The sequence below is a fragment of the Lethenteron reissneri genome, chromosome 7 (genome assembly GCF_015708825.2).
Source record: "Lethenteron reissneri isolate LAM-NWPU_2019-01 chromosome 7, ASM1570882v1, whole genome shotgun sequence".
NCBI classification, from domain to species: domain Eukaryota; kingdom Metazoa; phylum Chordata; class Hyperoartia; order Petromyzontiformes; family Petromyzontidae; genus Lethenteron; species Lethenteron reissneri.
The window spans coordinates 8,449,459-8,466,775 of record NC_083785.1 but is presented as its reverse complement, the minus strand read 5'-3'; the positions used below and the strand labels follow the sequence as shown (position 1 = coordinate 8,466,775).

The following is a 17,317-nucleotide window of genomic DNA, read 5'->3' as shown; positions in this document are numbered from 1 at the left end:
TTACCCACACAGAGATGGAGGTCTTGTCGTTGTGGCGGTGGCGGTGGTGGTGGTGGCCACTGAGAGTGAAATGCTCTCCACTTCCTTCTCACCCCCCACCGGATCGTTCCAATCTCAAGAGTCAGGGGCTTCGTTATTGCAGCTCGTGAGACCCCACGCCGAGCTCAAGCAGCTCCGTTACAAAGGCGACCACAGCCCAACAGGGTAGGAGGCAGCGGCAGTTGCAGGAGATCGCAGTTACACAGTTACACAGAGAGCCACAGAGTTACACAGGGAGACTTAGAGTTACACAGAGAGCCATAGAGTTACGTAGAGATCCATAGAGTTAGACAGAAAGCCATAGAGATACACAGAGAGCCAGAGAGTTCCACAGAGATCCATAGAGTCACACAGAGACACATAGAGTTACACAGAGAGCCACAGAGTTACACAGAGAGCCATAGAGTTACACAGAGATCCATAGAGTTATGCAGAGATACATAGAGTTACTCAGAGAGCCATAGAGTTACACAGAGATCCATAGAGTTACACAGAGATCCATAGAGTTACACAGAGATCCATAGAGTTACGCAGAGATCCATAGAGTTACACAGAGATCCATAGAGTTACACAGAGATCCATAGAGTTACACAGAGATCCGTAGAGTTACACAGAGATCCATAGAGTTACACAGAGATCCATAGAGTTACACAGAGATCCGTAGAGTTACACAGAGATCCATAGAGTTACACAGAGATCCGTAGAGTTACACAGAGATCCATAGAGTTACACAGAGAGCCATAGAGTTACACAGAGATCCATAGAGTTACACAGAGATCCGTAGAGTTACACAGAGATCCATAGAGTTACACAGAGATCCATAGAGTTACACAGAGATCCGTAGAGTTACACAGAGATCCGTAGAGTTACACAGAGATCCATAGAGTTACACAGAGATCCATAGAGTTACACAGAGATCCGTAGAGTTACACAGAGATCCATAGAGTTACACAGAGATCCATAGAGTTACACAGAGATCCGTAGAGTTACACAGAGATCCATAGAGTTACACAGAGATCCGTAGAGTTACACAGAGATCCATAGAGTTACACAGAGATCCATAGAGTTACACAGAGAGCCATAGAGTTACACAGAGATCCATAGAGTTACTCAGAGATCCATGGAGTTACACAGAGATCCATAGAGTTACGCAGAGATCCATAGAGTTACACAGAGATCCGTAGAGTTACACAGAGATCCATAGAGTTACACAGAGATCCATAGAGTTACACAGAGATCCGTAGAGTTACACAGAGATCCATAGAGTTACACAGAGATCCGTAGAGTTACACAGAGATCCATAGAGTTACACAGAGATCCATAGAGTTACACAGAGATCCGTAGAGTTACACAGAGATCCATAGAGTTACACAGAGATCCGTAGAGTTACACAGAGATCCATAGAGTTACACAGAGATCCGTAGAGTTACACAGAGATCCATAGAGTTACACAGAGATCCATAGAGTTACACAGAGATCCATAGAGTTACACAGAGATCCATAGAGTTACACAGAGATCCGTAGAGTTACACAGAGATCCATAGAGTTACACAGAGATCCATAGAGTTACACAGAGATCCATAGAGTTACACAGAGATCCGTAGAGTTACACAGAGATCCATAGAGTTACACAGAGATCCATAGAGTTACACAGAGATCCGTAGAGTTACACAGAGATCCGTAGAGTTACACAGAGATCCATAGAGTTATACAGAGATCCATAGAGTTACACAGAGATCCGTAGAGTTACACAGAGATCCATAGAGTTACACAGATATCCGTAGAGTTACACAGAGATCCATAGAGTTACGCAGAGATCCATAGAGTTACACAGAGATCCATAGAGTTACACAGAGATCCATAGAGTTACACAGAGATCCATAGAGTTACACAGAGATCCGTAGAGTTACGTATCTGAATTGGTCGTGGGCCCTCCACCCCCCCACCTACCCCCGCCTCCTCCCAAAACAACTTTGTCGACCAGCACCGTGGAGTTATTTCGCTTTCACAGAATTATTTCTGAGCATTGTAATTTAAGCTTCAACATTTTTTCTTACTACTACTGCTGCTAATAAATAAAGACGATTCATACCGCGTGCACATATTTGGCGAATTGGACACAATGTTCGATCGAAGTACTTTGAGCCAAAGCACAAAGTGCTTCGTACACCAACCTGGATGGATGACGACCTGGACCAGGTTGGAGCCTGAACCGGTGACGGTATGAACCAGTGATGACATGAACTGGTGACGACGGCCTGAACGAGTGAAGGCCTGAACAGGGTGAGAGCCGGAACGTGGCGAGAGCCTTGAGCAGCTGCTTGAAGGTGGATAATTGTGATTGGATGCTGCTGCTGCGTGCACGCATTGATCATCTCCAACATCCCATTTGTTCACTGCGCCTCGACTTGTACCGCAAGGGGAGGCACGGCACAAACAATAAAACGATGACGACGACGACGGCGGCCACTTGGGTAGGCCTTCATCCAGCGGCGGGATGGATCGTGACCGATGAGGACTCGGACGATAAAACCGCGAACGATCCCGTGCGTCTGTACGTGTTCCAGGAGCAGTTCGCCTTCGCGCTCACCGCCGTGGCCGAGGAAGTGAACGCGATCCTCAGGTCCCTGCAGAAGTGACGATGCCGGCGGCTGCCTTGGACCGAGAGCGGCCGCTGTCGCCGCCCAGGCGATCCACGGCCTTCGGGCCGGGGACAGGTGCGGAAGGCGACAAAGAAGAAGAGACGGCAGCCGCTACCGCACGCTGCTGCTGCTGCTGCCACGGCGGCACGTCACATCACACGTTTTTGGGGGGCCGGGGGGGAGGGGCGGCGGGGGGGACGGTAGGGAGGGAGGGAGGGGGGCCACGAAACAGAAGTGATTTTTGAGCCCCCCCCCCCCCGCCGCTCCCTTCTTCGCCGTTTCAAAGAATTTCGAACATCCGAGTTGGATTGGCAGACGAGACGTCGACGAGAGATTTGGCGCGATGTGGCGAGATGAGAGTGAGCAGCAGACTAAAAGATAGACGCAGTGAGGTGAGAGGTGAGATTAACTCGGGCCGGTTGTATTTAGTTAGGATCTGCATTTCAGCTGATGTTTGATGCACTTCCAAGTATTGTTTGTGAATCTGTGGCCCCGACTTGAGCCGCTTGGGGCCCTACAGCTTGGTTTGCTAGGTTTGACACGTGGATATTCGCTAAAGTTTTTTCCTTGGGTGACATCGCGTAAATTATAAAGGCGTCGTTCACCCACCGCCCACCCGACACGGCCAATCAAGTAAGCTTTGTCCCGTAAACAAAACGTGCCAATTGGTGGCTACTTGAGTTCACCGGTCGCGTTTGCAGAGCAGGCCCACACTGTGCTACACTTTGAGTGCCGCGACGCTTGGCGCCGGCGATCGCAGCAAACAAGCAGCTTCAAATCGGGCGATTTTCCACGAATTGCGAAGAAGCCTTCCCGAAACGGGAAAGAAACTTTTGACGACTTGGCTATGCTCGGGGGGCGCGGGGGGGGGGCTATCGAAGCCACCACCCCCCCCCCCCCCCCACTCCTCCTCTCCCCCCCGCACGTCCAAGTCTGCCAAAGTTCCCCACCGCTCCGTGTGCTTGAGAGGCCAGCGCGCGCGCGGCGGCGTTGGCGCCGGTCGATTGCGGTGCCCAACGGCGATGGTCTCCCAAGAGTTTGGCGCGCCGCCCACGGTTGGGCCGTGACCGAGGGCCCCCGGCGGAGAGACGGTGACGGGGAAGAAAGCGGCAAAGCGAACCGAGCTTTTTATTCGGCAGCCAGAAACTCCGCGGAGTTTGGGGGGGCGGGGGGGTGGGATGGGAATGGGGCGGGGTCCACGAAATTGAAAATAAAAGAATACAATCGCGTTGCATCTTTGAATTGGTCAAAAAAAAAACATTGACCATTTATTGTTCTTGTAAATCGCACAAAATAGGAACGTTCGCTTCGAACAAACGCGGGAAGGAAGGCGTTATTCATTTCGTTATTTGCAGTCTCCACGGCGACGCTCAATAATTATTGTGCCGCTATTCGCGGCGTTGTCGCGAGGTTACCCGTTCCCATATCTCGCTCGGAAGCCGAACCAGCTCCCAACACCGCCCCCCCCTCTCCCCACTTCTCTGTTCGTATAAAGAAAGTTGGGGGGCAGAGAGCTTCTGCTCTGGCTCGGGAGGAGGGGGGGGGGGGCGGTGCAGTTTTGTCCGGTCCAATTCTCTGCATCGCTTCACGAGTCACCGTTGCGGTCCAGCTTCGGAAGGAGTTGTTCTCACGGACAAGACACAAATAATAGGCTCTTCCACACCAGAACTACCCTCCCCCGCCACCCCCCAATCACACGAAATACGACCTTACCCCCCCCCCGCCCCCCCCCCCCCCCCCCCCGATGCCGACGGCTTTCCGCCGCCGTTCGCTCTCAGTTCCCGCCCCGGGTCGCCGGGACTCGCCCAGACCCGTGAAATACGGCGTCGTACTTTACATTTGTCCGGAGGGGGGGGACGGGTGCGGGGGGAGAGCTTGCTTTTGGGTGCAGCGATGAATGCGCTAAGAGCTTTTGCGTCGGCACTAGGCCCAGAGCCACACGCACCCAACTCGAGGGCGTGCGGCTGAGTAGGTGTTACAACAGAGCCCCCCCCCCCCCCCCCCATTACGGGTGTGACTGGAAGTGTTAATTGTGGAATTGTGCTTGCCAACTGCTGTGAAGAATGAACAAAAAAAATTCCGCCCCACCCCCTATGCCCCTGTACCTGAATGCTGATAAAGACAACTTGTTCATAATTGGTAAAAAAAAAATTGGTTAAAGGAGCAGCCCTGCAAGTGCACGCTCACGCCGCTACTGGTGGAACGGCCTCCACTCGAGGGAGATCGAGATCCCCCCCCCCACCTCCCCCCTTCGAGAGGTATCTTGGCCTAAGCTTCCACACCGGCGCAAACGTCTCGCGAGAGCGGTGGGGGGCAACCAGAGGTCGCAAACGAGTTTTGATTCCTTACCCGTACCCGTACCCGGCCGCACCAGGGTCGCAAACGGGTACCCGTACCCGGCCGTACCCTACCTGTAACCGGCCGGGTACGGGTAGGGTACGGGTATTGGGTACGGGTATCGGGTACCTGATTGCGACCTCTGGGATGAAGCCATGTTGCAGGCGCGGGTGGGTTGATTCTAGGAACTTGAATTGTGAGAAGAGACAAGACGTTGGGAAATGAGTGACAAACGGTTACTCACCAGTGACTCACGGCCTACCCGTACCTGTACCCGGCCGCATCAGGGTCGCAAACGGGTACCCGTACCCTGGCTGGGTACGGGTAGCCGGGTATCGGGTAGGGTACGGGTATCGGGTACCCGGTTGCGACCTCTGGGGGAAACCCAGGCTTTTACCCCCGGCCGAGCCCCAGCTGCCGATGGGCCGAGCGTAATTTTTTTGGAAGACTAATATGACAATTTGCGTGGAACAAACAAAAAAGCAATGCGCGAAGAGGACTAAATCGAGAGAGACAGACGATGATATGCATCGCGCCGATGCCCTCACCAGCGTTTGAATTCGTTCACTCGCGCATCGATGCAACTTATCGACAGAGTCCGCTTGACAGCCGCCAAATCGTCCTCTGTTCATTCATTTCCCCCCAACGCATGGGTTCCCCTATTGCGGTTCAATACGGTTGCTATTATTATGATTATTAGTTTTCGACGGCGAACGGAGATGCCCCGTGCATTTATCCGCGGCGTTTTACTTCATTCGTGTAATTATACGCTGTATTTTAGTAAACTAAATATGAATCTATTTTACTACTTGTGTACCAAACAACTTAAACCACTACGGCACAATAAACATAACCGTAATCCTATTAATGTATATACGTTCACGTTTCGGAGGCGTTATCCTCGGCTTACAACTTTTTTGTCATTTTGTTTAATTTTGTTGCCCTCCGTGGCACTTTTTTTCCCTCCCAGCATTTTCTTGTTGTTGTTGAACATTTTAAAAACGGACCCGTCGAACGTAATTCCCTCGGCGTTTCCACCACCACCACCACCACCTTGCCAAATCCAACCGCACAGACGGAGAGAGATATTAGAAGAGGAAGATTAAGACACGTTCAGCACGATCAAGCCTCCTTAAGGTCTCTAATTACCCCAAATCCCCTCCGTCGTTACGCTGCCGGCGTTTTCCTCGATGTGCTTTCTCATGGTGCCACGCGATGCAAAGGTTTTCACCGTACGCCGAAGACCGCGGTATCAGTTTCCCTTGGCGTTGTAAAATCGTGTTTGGCGATCTCATCAGTGTCGACCCGGGCGCTTTAAAACCTCGAACGCTTACGTACCGTACGTAAAGTTGAACTTCTTTCGCACCGTACGTAGCCAACCGTGCTAATCGGAGGTGCGTGCTGTGGGGGTAGGACAACAAACGTGCACACACGAAAAATATTAAACGGTTAATTAAATTGTGAAAATTACGATGTCCTATAAGTAACGTGCCGTCAATTACTCGGCAAAGACTTGTTTTGAGTAGTTATTAACCTAGCACGCTTAACTAAGACGATACGTCAGCAAGACGGACTTGTAGGATCGTCGCAGATGTTACATTGTCATATTGCGGCGGCGTCGCCACATCGCAGACTTTTACTGCGACGTCGTTCAGTTACGGCGCCTTCCCCGCGCGTCAAACGTTCAACTGCACCCGTCGAATCATCTCTGCTCGGTGCCCCCAAAGGACTGGGCACCGCCGCCGATGAATAGCCACTCCAGATTTGAAGCTTTTGTGACTGCAAGGATTCATATTCTTAGGTTTTTTCGGTAAAGTCACGTAGGTAAAAAAATTTAAATTAATAAAAAAAATCATTTTTTATTTTTTATTTTATTTTACTTTTATTAATTATTTTTTTTACCTACGTGACTTTACCGAAAAAAACCTAAGAATAAGAGCCACTCCACCAATTGCCCAGCAGCATTGCGCATTGCCGGACATTAAACACGAGCCAGTGGAACGTCTCACGTATCCCTCCAACATACATATTCTGTACACGTATAACAGTAGGCGCGTGAAACAATATCCCTGCCGTTATGAATCCACAGCCTGCCTCCGCCACGTTAGTATGGGGGTTGTTTGACCATACTTCACCACGCCAGTCAGTTTGGGTCCGTGGAGGGAGGTGGTGGGGGTAGGGCTAGACCAGTTCTGATATCAATCTCCAATTTCCATTACTATAGCAATTGTAAAGCCCTTTGTCAATAATTCAAAGCCCTATGCAGTCAATCCTCTGCTGGAGAAAGACCGCCCCACGCCAATGCCAATTACGGTTGCGTTGATCAACCAACTTATGTCGCGGGGCTATTCACACGGTGTGCTCACCACTGTGCCACCACTCCCCCCGCCCCTCTGTCCCCCCACCCAGCTCTTGCCCCCCCCCCCCACGTATTATACCACAGATCTATGTGTCGTGAGTTTTGTATCGCTCTTTTTAATACCTTGATTGTACATGTAGCATGATATTTATACACTATATATATAAAAAACATTACATATATATTATACATAATGTACTGCAAATGTATATATGTAATTTTTTTATATACCTAAAATACTTTGAGTCAAAATATACCAGCCTCTTGATCAACATTGTATAGTTTTAGATACGAATTATATCACTTATGATCTGTTCAATGGAGTCAACATTTTATCTGAATTCAAGTAGCAAAACACTATAATGGTATACGACTCACACATTGAATTAACAACAAAATAATAATAATACTTTACAATGCTTTTCCAATAGACTCCCCATATATTATTCAAGACGGGGGGGGTTGACCATACTTCACCAAATTGAACTGGACTATGACCGGCTCGGATGTCACTCGCCACTCATGTCTTCACCGTAGCTAGGAATCTAACTTCGCGTAAAAATATTTGTTTTGTGTGTGAATAGGCATGAATGGCTTTTCCCATTCATTTAGTAAACAAAAAACTGTGAGATTTGTTTCGGACGGTCATTGCGATACTACTCCCAGCCTAAAAACATACACACCTCATCAATTTTCACAAAACCAAAATAATAATAATCGATTCTAGATTTGAAGCTTTCGTGACTGCAAGGATTCATATTCTTGGGTTTTTTCGATAAAGTCACGTAGGTAAAAAAATTAAATTAATAAAAATAAAATAAAAATCACGACGTTTCGGAGGCAACGCAAGCTTCCGTCTTCAGGTGGAACCGTCACAGCACGACTGCTGTATCAAGTAAATGAGAAATTCCAAGAGATCCGACCCCGTATATAACCGGTAATAATCAAGAACGTCAAAATTGAAACGATTGACTTCGTACGAATTGATCTGAAACAAAAGTTATTCGCCTTTTTCAGGGGAACTCGCCAAAAAGATCTGCTGCACGTGGAGGCGTCACTGCTGCCACGGCAGGGACACCGTGACGCTGTCAGCGTATCCAAATCGACATCTTTATTTGGACCGCAGGTGGAATCTGATTAGTTATGAAAGCTCTTTCTCAGCAGATGTCCAGTCCGTGGGTGGATGACGACGATGAGGCAGCCTCCCAGGTGGCTTCACGTCCGGTGATATCGTGGCGCGCAGCCGGAGTGAAATTTCGCTCACGCGTGAAATTCGATTTCTTTTCTTGGTTCTTTCGGTAAAGTCACGTAGAATGGAAATAATGGAAATAATAAAATAATAAAAAGAAAACATAATAAAAAAAGTTATTATGTGTTATTTGTATTATTTTATTATTTCCATTCTACGTGACTTTACCGAAAGAACCAAGAAGATGAATCCCTGCAGTCACGAAAGCTTTAAATCGAAATTTTAATTCGATTTCGTTGATTGAAAAAGTGTGCGACATTTCGTAAACCGAGCGTTCGTAAAGCAGGACCCTTCCAACCGCCCGTATAAAAATGTTAAGTCTTAAGTTTAAACTTAGAAAAAGTAAAAAATAAGTTTGAAGCCTAACGTTGGCGGGACCAAACTGAACGCACGATTTTCAGATGACTCTCTATCCACAAGTGTCGACTCGACTATGTAATTGCTAAACGTCAACATTCGAGCCCTTCTAAAACATCGCCAGAGTCAGCGACGCTCGCTCCTAAACACATTCTTGCAGAGGGAGCTGGTAGGAACGTTGGGTTGCTCGGTCAATGGCCAGGGTCAACGGCGGCGTGGTGTATTCCGCAAATATGGCCGACTGTGAGGGCGGGCACAAGCCGGCGTGAGTAGGTTAAACGTTGAGTTTTATAAGGGCACCACGGGATGACCAGCCTCCCCACCCAGCCCCACCCCCACCCAGCCCCACCCTCCCCACCCAGCCCCTCCCCACCCTCCCCACCCAGCTCCTCCCCACCCTCCCCACCCAGCCCCACCCTCCCCACCCAGCCCATCCCCACCCTCCGCTCCCCACCCAGCCCCTCCCTGCACGACCGACACAATAATCCCCTGTGGGCTGGTGTAACCAGGAGGTTCCTACCAGTATCATCTATATACACTGTACCTCTCTGGCCTCTATGTGCTGTGAAACAGGCCTTTATAAAGTATTGGGCTGCTATACATTTCCACTTGATAAGCCACTTTTGTTAACTTATCAAGTGGCCAGGTCGCGTCTGAAATAGAGCTACATAGCTCAGTGGGCCTTTCTTGGTAAAAGAAAAGTTTAGTTATTTATTAATTATATAATTTATTTTTAATTTTTAAGAGCGGTGTTATTGACGAATTTGTTGAGATTTTTCATTCATTAGATTTTTGTTTTTATAATTAATGTCAGAATTTACAACCTCGTTGGTATTGTTTCCCGTGTTTCTTTTGCCGTGCCGCGTGCAATTCTTGTTGGCGCAATTGACCTGAATGCAACACAGGCGTATTGGTCACGTGTCAATTACTGCAGGGCATCTGTGAAAAAGCGCTTCATCACTTATCGGATTCCTCCGGTATAAATAAATATTCTCATTCTGAAAACCATCGCGTTCTCACAACAATAATTATTTGACGAGCTCTACTCGTCGCCTCTGTACCGCTAAAATCGGAACATCGTTTTGTACGTATGTAAAAGTACGTTGAACTTCTTTCGCACCGTACGTAGCATACCGTGCCCATCGGAGGTTTCACGCTAACCACCCCCCTTACCCCCCTTGGCGACTTAGTCCAATATTCTCGCTCCTTTAGCCTCCGAATCCTAAAGTGTGTGTGTGTGTATTGGTGAGAGTAGACGTGCATGTCTGGACTTTGTGTGTGTATGTATATAGATGCAGGTGTGTCTTTGTGTAGGGAGCGGCGGTGCGGCGGTTAGCGCACTGCGCTACGGACTCACCGGCCCGAATTCTATCCACGTTCTCACGGTCAACACCAGTGACGAATATCTGAACCGTTAGTCCTGAGCCTTAACCCCTAGCCTTCAATGAGCATCGGCACTTGGGGGAGACAAAGGCGGCCGGGCGTGGTGCTATCCATACCTCGTGTGCCACGTTGACCTTTTCACATCAGGTGCTCCCTCACTTTTCCCCAAGTCTGTTAAGGCTACACAGGGGAAGCATTATCTTTGTTTGCGTGCGATCCCATAATAGATCGTCCCAAACCCTATAATCATCCATCCCATTTACTGGAGAGAGAGAGAAAGAAAAGTGCGGGGAAATGTTTTTTTTGTGCAACATAAACATCCCTCTCGCCGTAAGACATCGTCACCGCTCAATGCCAAGCGAACAGGTGAACGGATACAAATGGAAGAAGAAGAATAAGTAAAAAAACAAACCCGTTCCCCCTTCTTGACTGTGCAAGAAATATCTCGGCGAGCATTTAATGCTGTATTGTACGTAACGAATACGCGTTCGCGTGTCCTTGTTTCGTCTCCCTTTGCAATTGCCCGGTGCATCCTCCCCCCCTCGCCCCCCCACCCCCCCCACCCCCGCGCCCAGGCCCCCCATTCGACGCGGTACCGGTGGCGCGCGTCACGTCTCGTCAAAACGAATGCCAACCTTTTAAGTGTCAGCGGAAATCAATAAATCGTGGTCGTGCTGCGTCCGTCGTGGTTTTGTGCCAATGGGTTATTGAGCAGCAGCCGTGTGATGTGGTCTATGGCCGCTGCTGTCAAGGCAAATCTTCGATACAGGGTCACAGGGTCACGGGGTCAAAGGTTGCAGGGCCCTGCAATTTCTTGCTTGCACCCACTGCTTGCGGAAAAGCCTCCACTAGTCTGGAAAGTTCTAAAGAGAGATCCCCCGGCACCCCCCCCCCTCCTGCCTCCCACCCCACTGCCCCCTAGAAGGTATTTGGCCTACTCTTCCACGCTGGACAAGAACGCCGAGACTCTTTTTTTATGTCCCTGGGAAGACTAGCAGATTTTCTGAGCGCAGATTGCCCTCCTCAACGAGAGAACCATCCCGGAAAAATAAAAAATAAAAACCTGAACAGGCGGCAACCCCATTTCAGAGACCTCTCCGAGCCACTTATCCCAGGTTATGATTGCTTTCCAGTACGTTTAGCCGTTCACTCTACACTCGTGCCTTAGTGGCCGTGTGCTCAATGGAGGAGGGTGGGAGGGTGGTGGCGCAGTAGTTTAGCGAGCAGGGTCATGAACTCAAGCACCTGAACTCTGGATTGCCTGTGGCTGGTGGTGGTGGTGGCTTTACATTGCTACAGTTATTGGAAAAGCTGGGAGTGACCCCACGTTGTTACCCTGCCGGACGGTCGGCTAACCGCGGCGTTATTACGAAACATGCGTTGAGAGCGTTGGCGACTGATATTGATTTCCACGTGATAAGAAATCTTCGTTGAGCTCTCATTTGTGGCCAGGTCGCTTCTGAACAAGAGTGGTATAGCTCAGTGGGCTTGAGCTGGTTACACTGTCAACAGAAAATAGTTTGAATAGCAAATAGAACAGAGGAGGGTGTGGGCAGCGGTGGCGAGAATTTGAGAATCAGAATCGTTATTTATCCTGGAGGAGAAACCTGACGAAATTGTCAAGTTATCTTGTTACAGATGTCCAGTGGTGGGGTGGAGAGGGGGCTTGTGGTCACCGAGTTACATCAATAACAAATAAAGAAAGGATACAAGTGGAAAGACAGGGAAAAGTTTAGCAAGTCACTTAAAATAAATGTGAATAAAGCGCGGAAGTACAAATTTCAACTCGTGCATAACTTCCTGAAGATTTCTTTCGTTCGTTCCTCAGTTCGCTTGTCCTGGCGAGGGTCGCGGTGGCAGCGTGTTGAGTAGTGGCGGTCCACACCTCCCTCTCCCTGGCGACAGACTCCAGCACTACTACACTATACACTACTACACTACACTATACACTACACTACTACACTATACACTACACTACTATACACTACTACACTATACACTACTACACTATACACTACTACACTATACACTACTATACACTACTACACTACACTACTATACACTCATCATGGCTTGGCTTCGCGAACGAAGATCTAGGAAGGACATCCACGTCTTCTGCAGGCACGCTGGTGGCTGAAGAGGCCTATGCGGGACAAGCAGGTCCTGCCACAACAGCTGCAAGTATAGGTCTCATCTGGGATGGGTGCTGAGGGATCATGGTTCTTCCTCCTTCTCCTTTTGTCCTCCATACGGGCCCTGCGGGTATCTTCGAAGAAGGAGGTGGCCTGGTGGACTGTGTGCCGCCAGGAGTTGCGATCAGCTGCTTGTGTTGCCCACTGACGGTGATCGATGCAGCAAGCAGTGAGGGACTTCTTCAGGGAGTCTTTGTATCGCTACACTATACACGACTACACTACACAATACACTGATACACTACATTACTGTACATCACTACACTATACTATACACTACTACACTATACACTACTACACTACACTATACACTACTAAACTACACTATACACTACACAAAACACTACAGCAGCATGTTGAGTAGTGGCGGTCCACACCTCCCTTTCCCTGGCGACAGTCTCCAGCACTACTACACTATACACTACTATACTACACTATACACTACACTACTACACTACACAATACACTACACTACTATACAATACTATATACTACACTATACACTGCACTATTATCCAATACTACACGATACACTACACTATACACTACTACACTACACTATACACTACACTACTACACTACACTATAAACTAAACTACTATACAATACTATATACTACACTATACACTACACTACTATACAATACTATATGCTACACTATACACTACACTATTATACAATACGACACTATACACTACACTATACACTACTACATTACATTATACACTACACTACTACACTACTACACTATACACTATCACACTATACACTACACTACTACACTACACTATACACTACACTACTACACTACTATACAATACTATATACTACACTATACACTACACTATTATACAATACTACACAACACTATACACTACACTATACACTACTACACTACACTATACACTACACTACTACACTACTACACTATACACTATCACACTATACACTACACTATACACTACACTACTACACTACACTATACACTACACTACTACACTACTATACAATACTATATACTACACTATACACTACACTATTATACAATACTACACGACACTATACACTACACTATACACTACACTACTATACAATACTATATACTACACTATACACTACTACACTATACACTACACTACTATACAATACTATATACTACACTACTACACTACACTATACACTACTATACAATACTATACACTACACTATACACTACACTATTATACAATACTACACAACACTATACACTACACTACTATACAATACTACACTATACACTACTACACGATACACTACACTACTACACTATACACTACACTACTATACAATAATATATACTACACTATACACTACACTACTATAAAATGCAACACTATCTACTACACTACTACACTCGACACTACACTACTATACACTACACTATACACTATATACCCCTATACACTACTATACACTATACAATTCACTATACAATACACTATACACTACTATACACTGCACTACTATACAATACTACACTATCCACTACACTCGACACTCGACAGTACACTACTATGTACTACACTATACACTACTATACACTATATACCCCTATACACTACTATACACTATACAATACACTATACACTACACTACTATACAATACTACACTATCCACTACACGACTACACTACACTACTATACACTACACTATAAACTACTACACGATACACTAATATACACCACTATAAACTACTATACACTACTCTACGCTACTATACACTACTCTCCACTATACACTACGCTGCTATACACAGACTCCTAGATCTTCCTAGGGAATTCCCAGGCGTTCCCAGGCCAGCCAAGCGACATAGTCCCACCAGCGTGTCCTGGGCCAGCCCCGGGGTTTTCGCCCAGTGGGATGTTGCTGCTGCCCGGTAGAATTCCAGGGGGAATCTACGGGGCGGGCATCCTTACTGGATGCCCGAACCACCTCAACTGGCTCCTCTCAATCCGGAGGAGCAGGGACTCGACTCCGAGGCTCTCTCTGATTACCGAGATCCTCGTCCGACCACGGAGAGTGAGCCCTGGCAACCCTGCGGAGAAACCCCATTTCGGCCCCTTGTACCTGTTCATTACCCAAAGCTAATGGCCATAGGTGAGGTTTGGAACGTAGATCGAGCTGTAAACCGAGAGCTTTGTTCGAGAACTCAGCTCCCGCTCCACTACCACGGAACGGTACAGTGCCTGCAACACTGCGGACGCCACACCGATCTGCTGGCCGATCTCCCGCTCCCACTCACCATCGCTCGCGAAAGAGACACCGAGGTACTGAAACTCCTCCACTAAGGGCAGCTGTTCCCCCCTCACTTGGAGAGAACAATCCACCGTCTCCCGGGTGTGAACCTTGACCTCAGACTCGGAGGTGCTGATCCTCATCCCAGCCGCTTGACACTCGGCATCGAACCGTCCAAGTGCACGCCGGAGATCACAGACTGACGAGGCAAAGAGGACAACGTCGTCTGCTAAAAGCAGCGATGCCACCTCTCCATACCTGGGCTGCACCTTGATGTCCTGTCCATGAAAATCACAAACAAGAGTGGAGACAAGACGCACCCTTGGCAGAGTCCAACACGCACAGTGTACGACTTTGATTTAACACCGAGAACACGGACACACCTCTCACTACCGGGAATAAAGGGACTGGAAAGCGCACAAAAGCGGCACCGGAACATCATTTTCCCCACAGCACCTCCCACAAGACATTGCGGGGGAACACGGTCATATGCTTTATGACCCCTAAAATATCTGTGAGAGGTATAAGAGCTGGTCCATTGTTCCATGACCATGACGGAATCCACAATGTTCCTCCTCAATCTGAAGCTCGACCACCGGACGGACCCTCCTGTCCAGCACGATGGCATCGGCTTTACCTGGGACGCTGAGGAGTGTGGTTCCTCTGCAGTTGGAGCACACCCTCTGGTCCTCTTTTAAAAAAAAAAATGGGAACCACGACCCCAGTTTGCCAATCCAGAGGTTACTTAACCCACCTTCCATGCAAAATTGAAGAGGCGTGTTAACCACGACACTCATTCACTATGCAGCGCTTTCAACAACTCTGGGTGAATCTCGTCCACCCCAGCAGCTTTGCCGCTATGAGGGCCCTCGACCGCTGCAGCAACTTAAGCAGCCGTGATGGATCTCCCCCCCCCCCTTCCCAGCTGTTTCCAGGGCTGCCTCCTGGGAGGAGGGCATGCCCACCAGCTTGAGGAGCTACTCAAAGTGTTCCTTCCACCTCTCGACTATCTCCTTAGTTGAGTTAAATGCTACGCCACCTTTACTTAAAACAGCCGGGGCCACGTCCCGTCGACCCCTCCGAAGGCGCCATTGGAACCTCCTTTGCCAGTAGCAAAATATGGTAATTGTTTTTTTACCCTTTTATCTGGCAACAAAACTGACACATTTTTTACAAGGAGTCATGTTTGCATTGACCACAATACCTGCAATCGGAAAGCAAACAAAAAACACAACTCTGATAATGTATGCACTGTCCTTGAAATTGATTGGTCCACACCCGAGACAGCTTTCCTTGTTTGCCAGAACATCTTTGAGGCTGCTGGGTAGTCCCTCTCTATGGCCTCTCCAAACTCCTCCCACGCTCCGGGGGCTTTCGCTTCAGCGACTGCCGCAGCTGCCGCCATCTTGGCAAGCCGCTACCTCTCAATTGAGTCCGAAAACAATTTTCCGAGCATAGCTCAAAAAGCCTCCTTCTCTAACTTGACAGCTTCCCTCACCACTGGTGTCCACAGGCAGGGTCCTAGGGTTGCTGCCATGACTGGCACCAACTGCCTTCTGACCACAGATTGTCGCAGCTGCATCCACAATCCAGGTCCTGAACATCGTCCACTTGGACTCAATGTCCACGACCTCCTCTGGAGTCAGGAGAAGTTTTCATGGAGGTAGAGGATTAAATCTTTCTGCACTGGGCCTTCCGCCAGACATTACCATAATTCGCGCACTATTAGTTTGGACCTTCTACGTCTATCTGGTTGGTGCCCCAAGTGTCGGGTCCAACTTACCACCAGGTGGTGATCAGTTGACAGCTCTGCCTCTCTCTTCACCAGAGTGTCCAGAACATACAGTCTTAGGTCCGATGATACAACTATGAAGTCAATCATTGACCTTCGGCCCAGGTGCTCTGGTGCCAGGTACACTCATGAGCATCATTGTGACTAGCGCAGAATTCCAATAACATCTGACCATTCAGATTCAGATCAGGAGGGGCATTCCTCCCAATCACGCTTCTCCAAGTATCTCCATCATTTCCCACATGAGCATTGAAGTCACCCAGTAAGACTGTGGAGTCGGTAGGCGACACTCTGTTGAGCACTGCACCCCACCGTTTCCAAGAAGGCCGAATACTCTGAACTGCTGTTTGGTGCATGACCACAGACAACAGTCAGAGTTTTCCTTTCTGAGACCCGGAGTCTCATTGAGGCGACCCTCTCATCCACTGGGGCAAACTCCAATTGAACAGCACCCAGCCTGCGGCTTGTGAGTATCCCCACACTCACCCGGGACCTCTCACCAGAGGTTACTCCAGAATAGGAGAGAGACCACCCCCTATCTAAAAGTTTGGTCCCAGTGCCAATGCTGTGTGTGGAGTTGAGACCGACTATATCTAGTCAGTGCCTTTCCACCTCCTCCACCAGCTCTGGCTCCTTCCTCCCCAGTGTCGTGACATCCCACGTCCAAATAGCTAGTGTACACCGCCAAGGTC

The 17,317-nt window shown here is 48.4% G+C and overlaps 1 protein-coding gene across 2 annotated transcripts in view; it reads left to right on the top strand.

Moving 5' to 3' along the window:
• Positions 1-6,910, top strand: part of LOC133357265 (receptor-type tyrosine-protein phosphatase N2-like) — a 206,596-nt gene extending 199,686 nt beyond the window's left edge. The window contains exon 21 of one of the 2 annotated variants that reach the window (XM_061575138.1): positions 2,607-6,910. In XM_061575138.1, the coding sequence (XP_061431122.1) occupies positions 2,607-2,678 (72 nt within the window). In that variant the 3' untranslated portion in view covers positions 2,679-6,910. The remainder of the gene's footprint in view (positions 1-2,606) is intronic. The other variant, XM_061575131.1, reaches the window with a different exon arrangement.
• Positions 6,911-17,317: the final 10,407 nt, after the last annotated feature.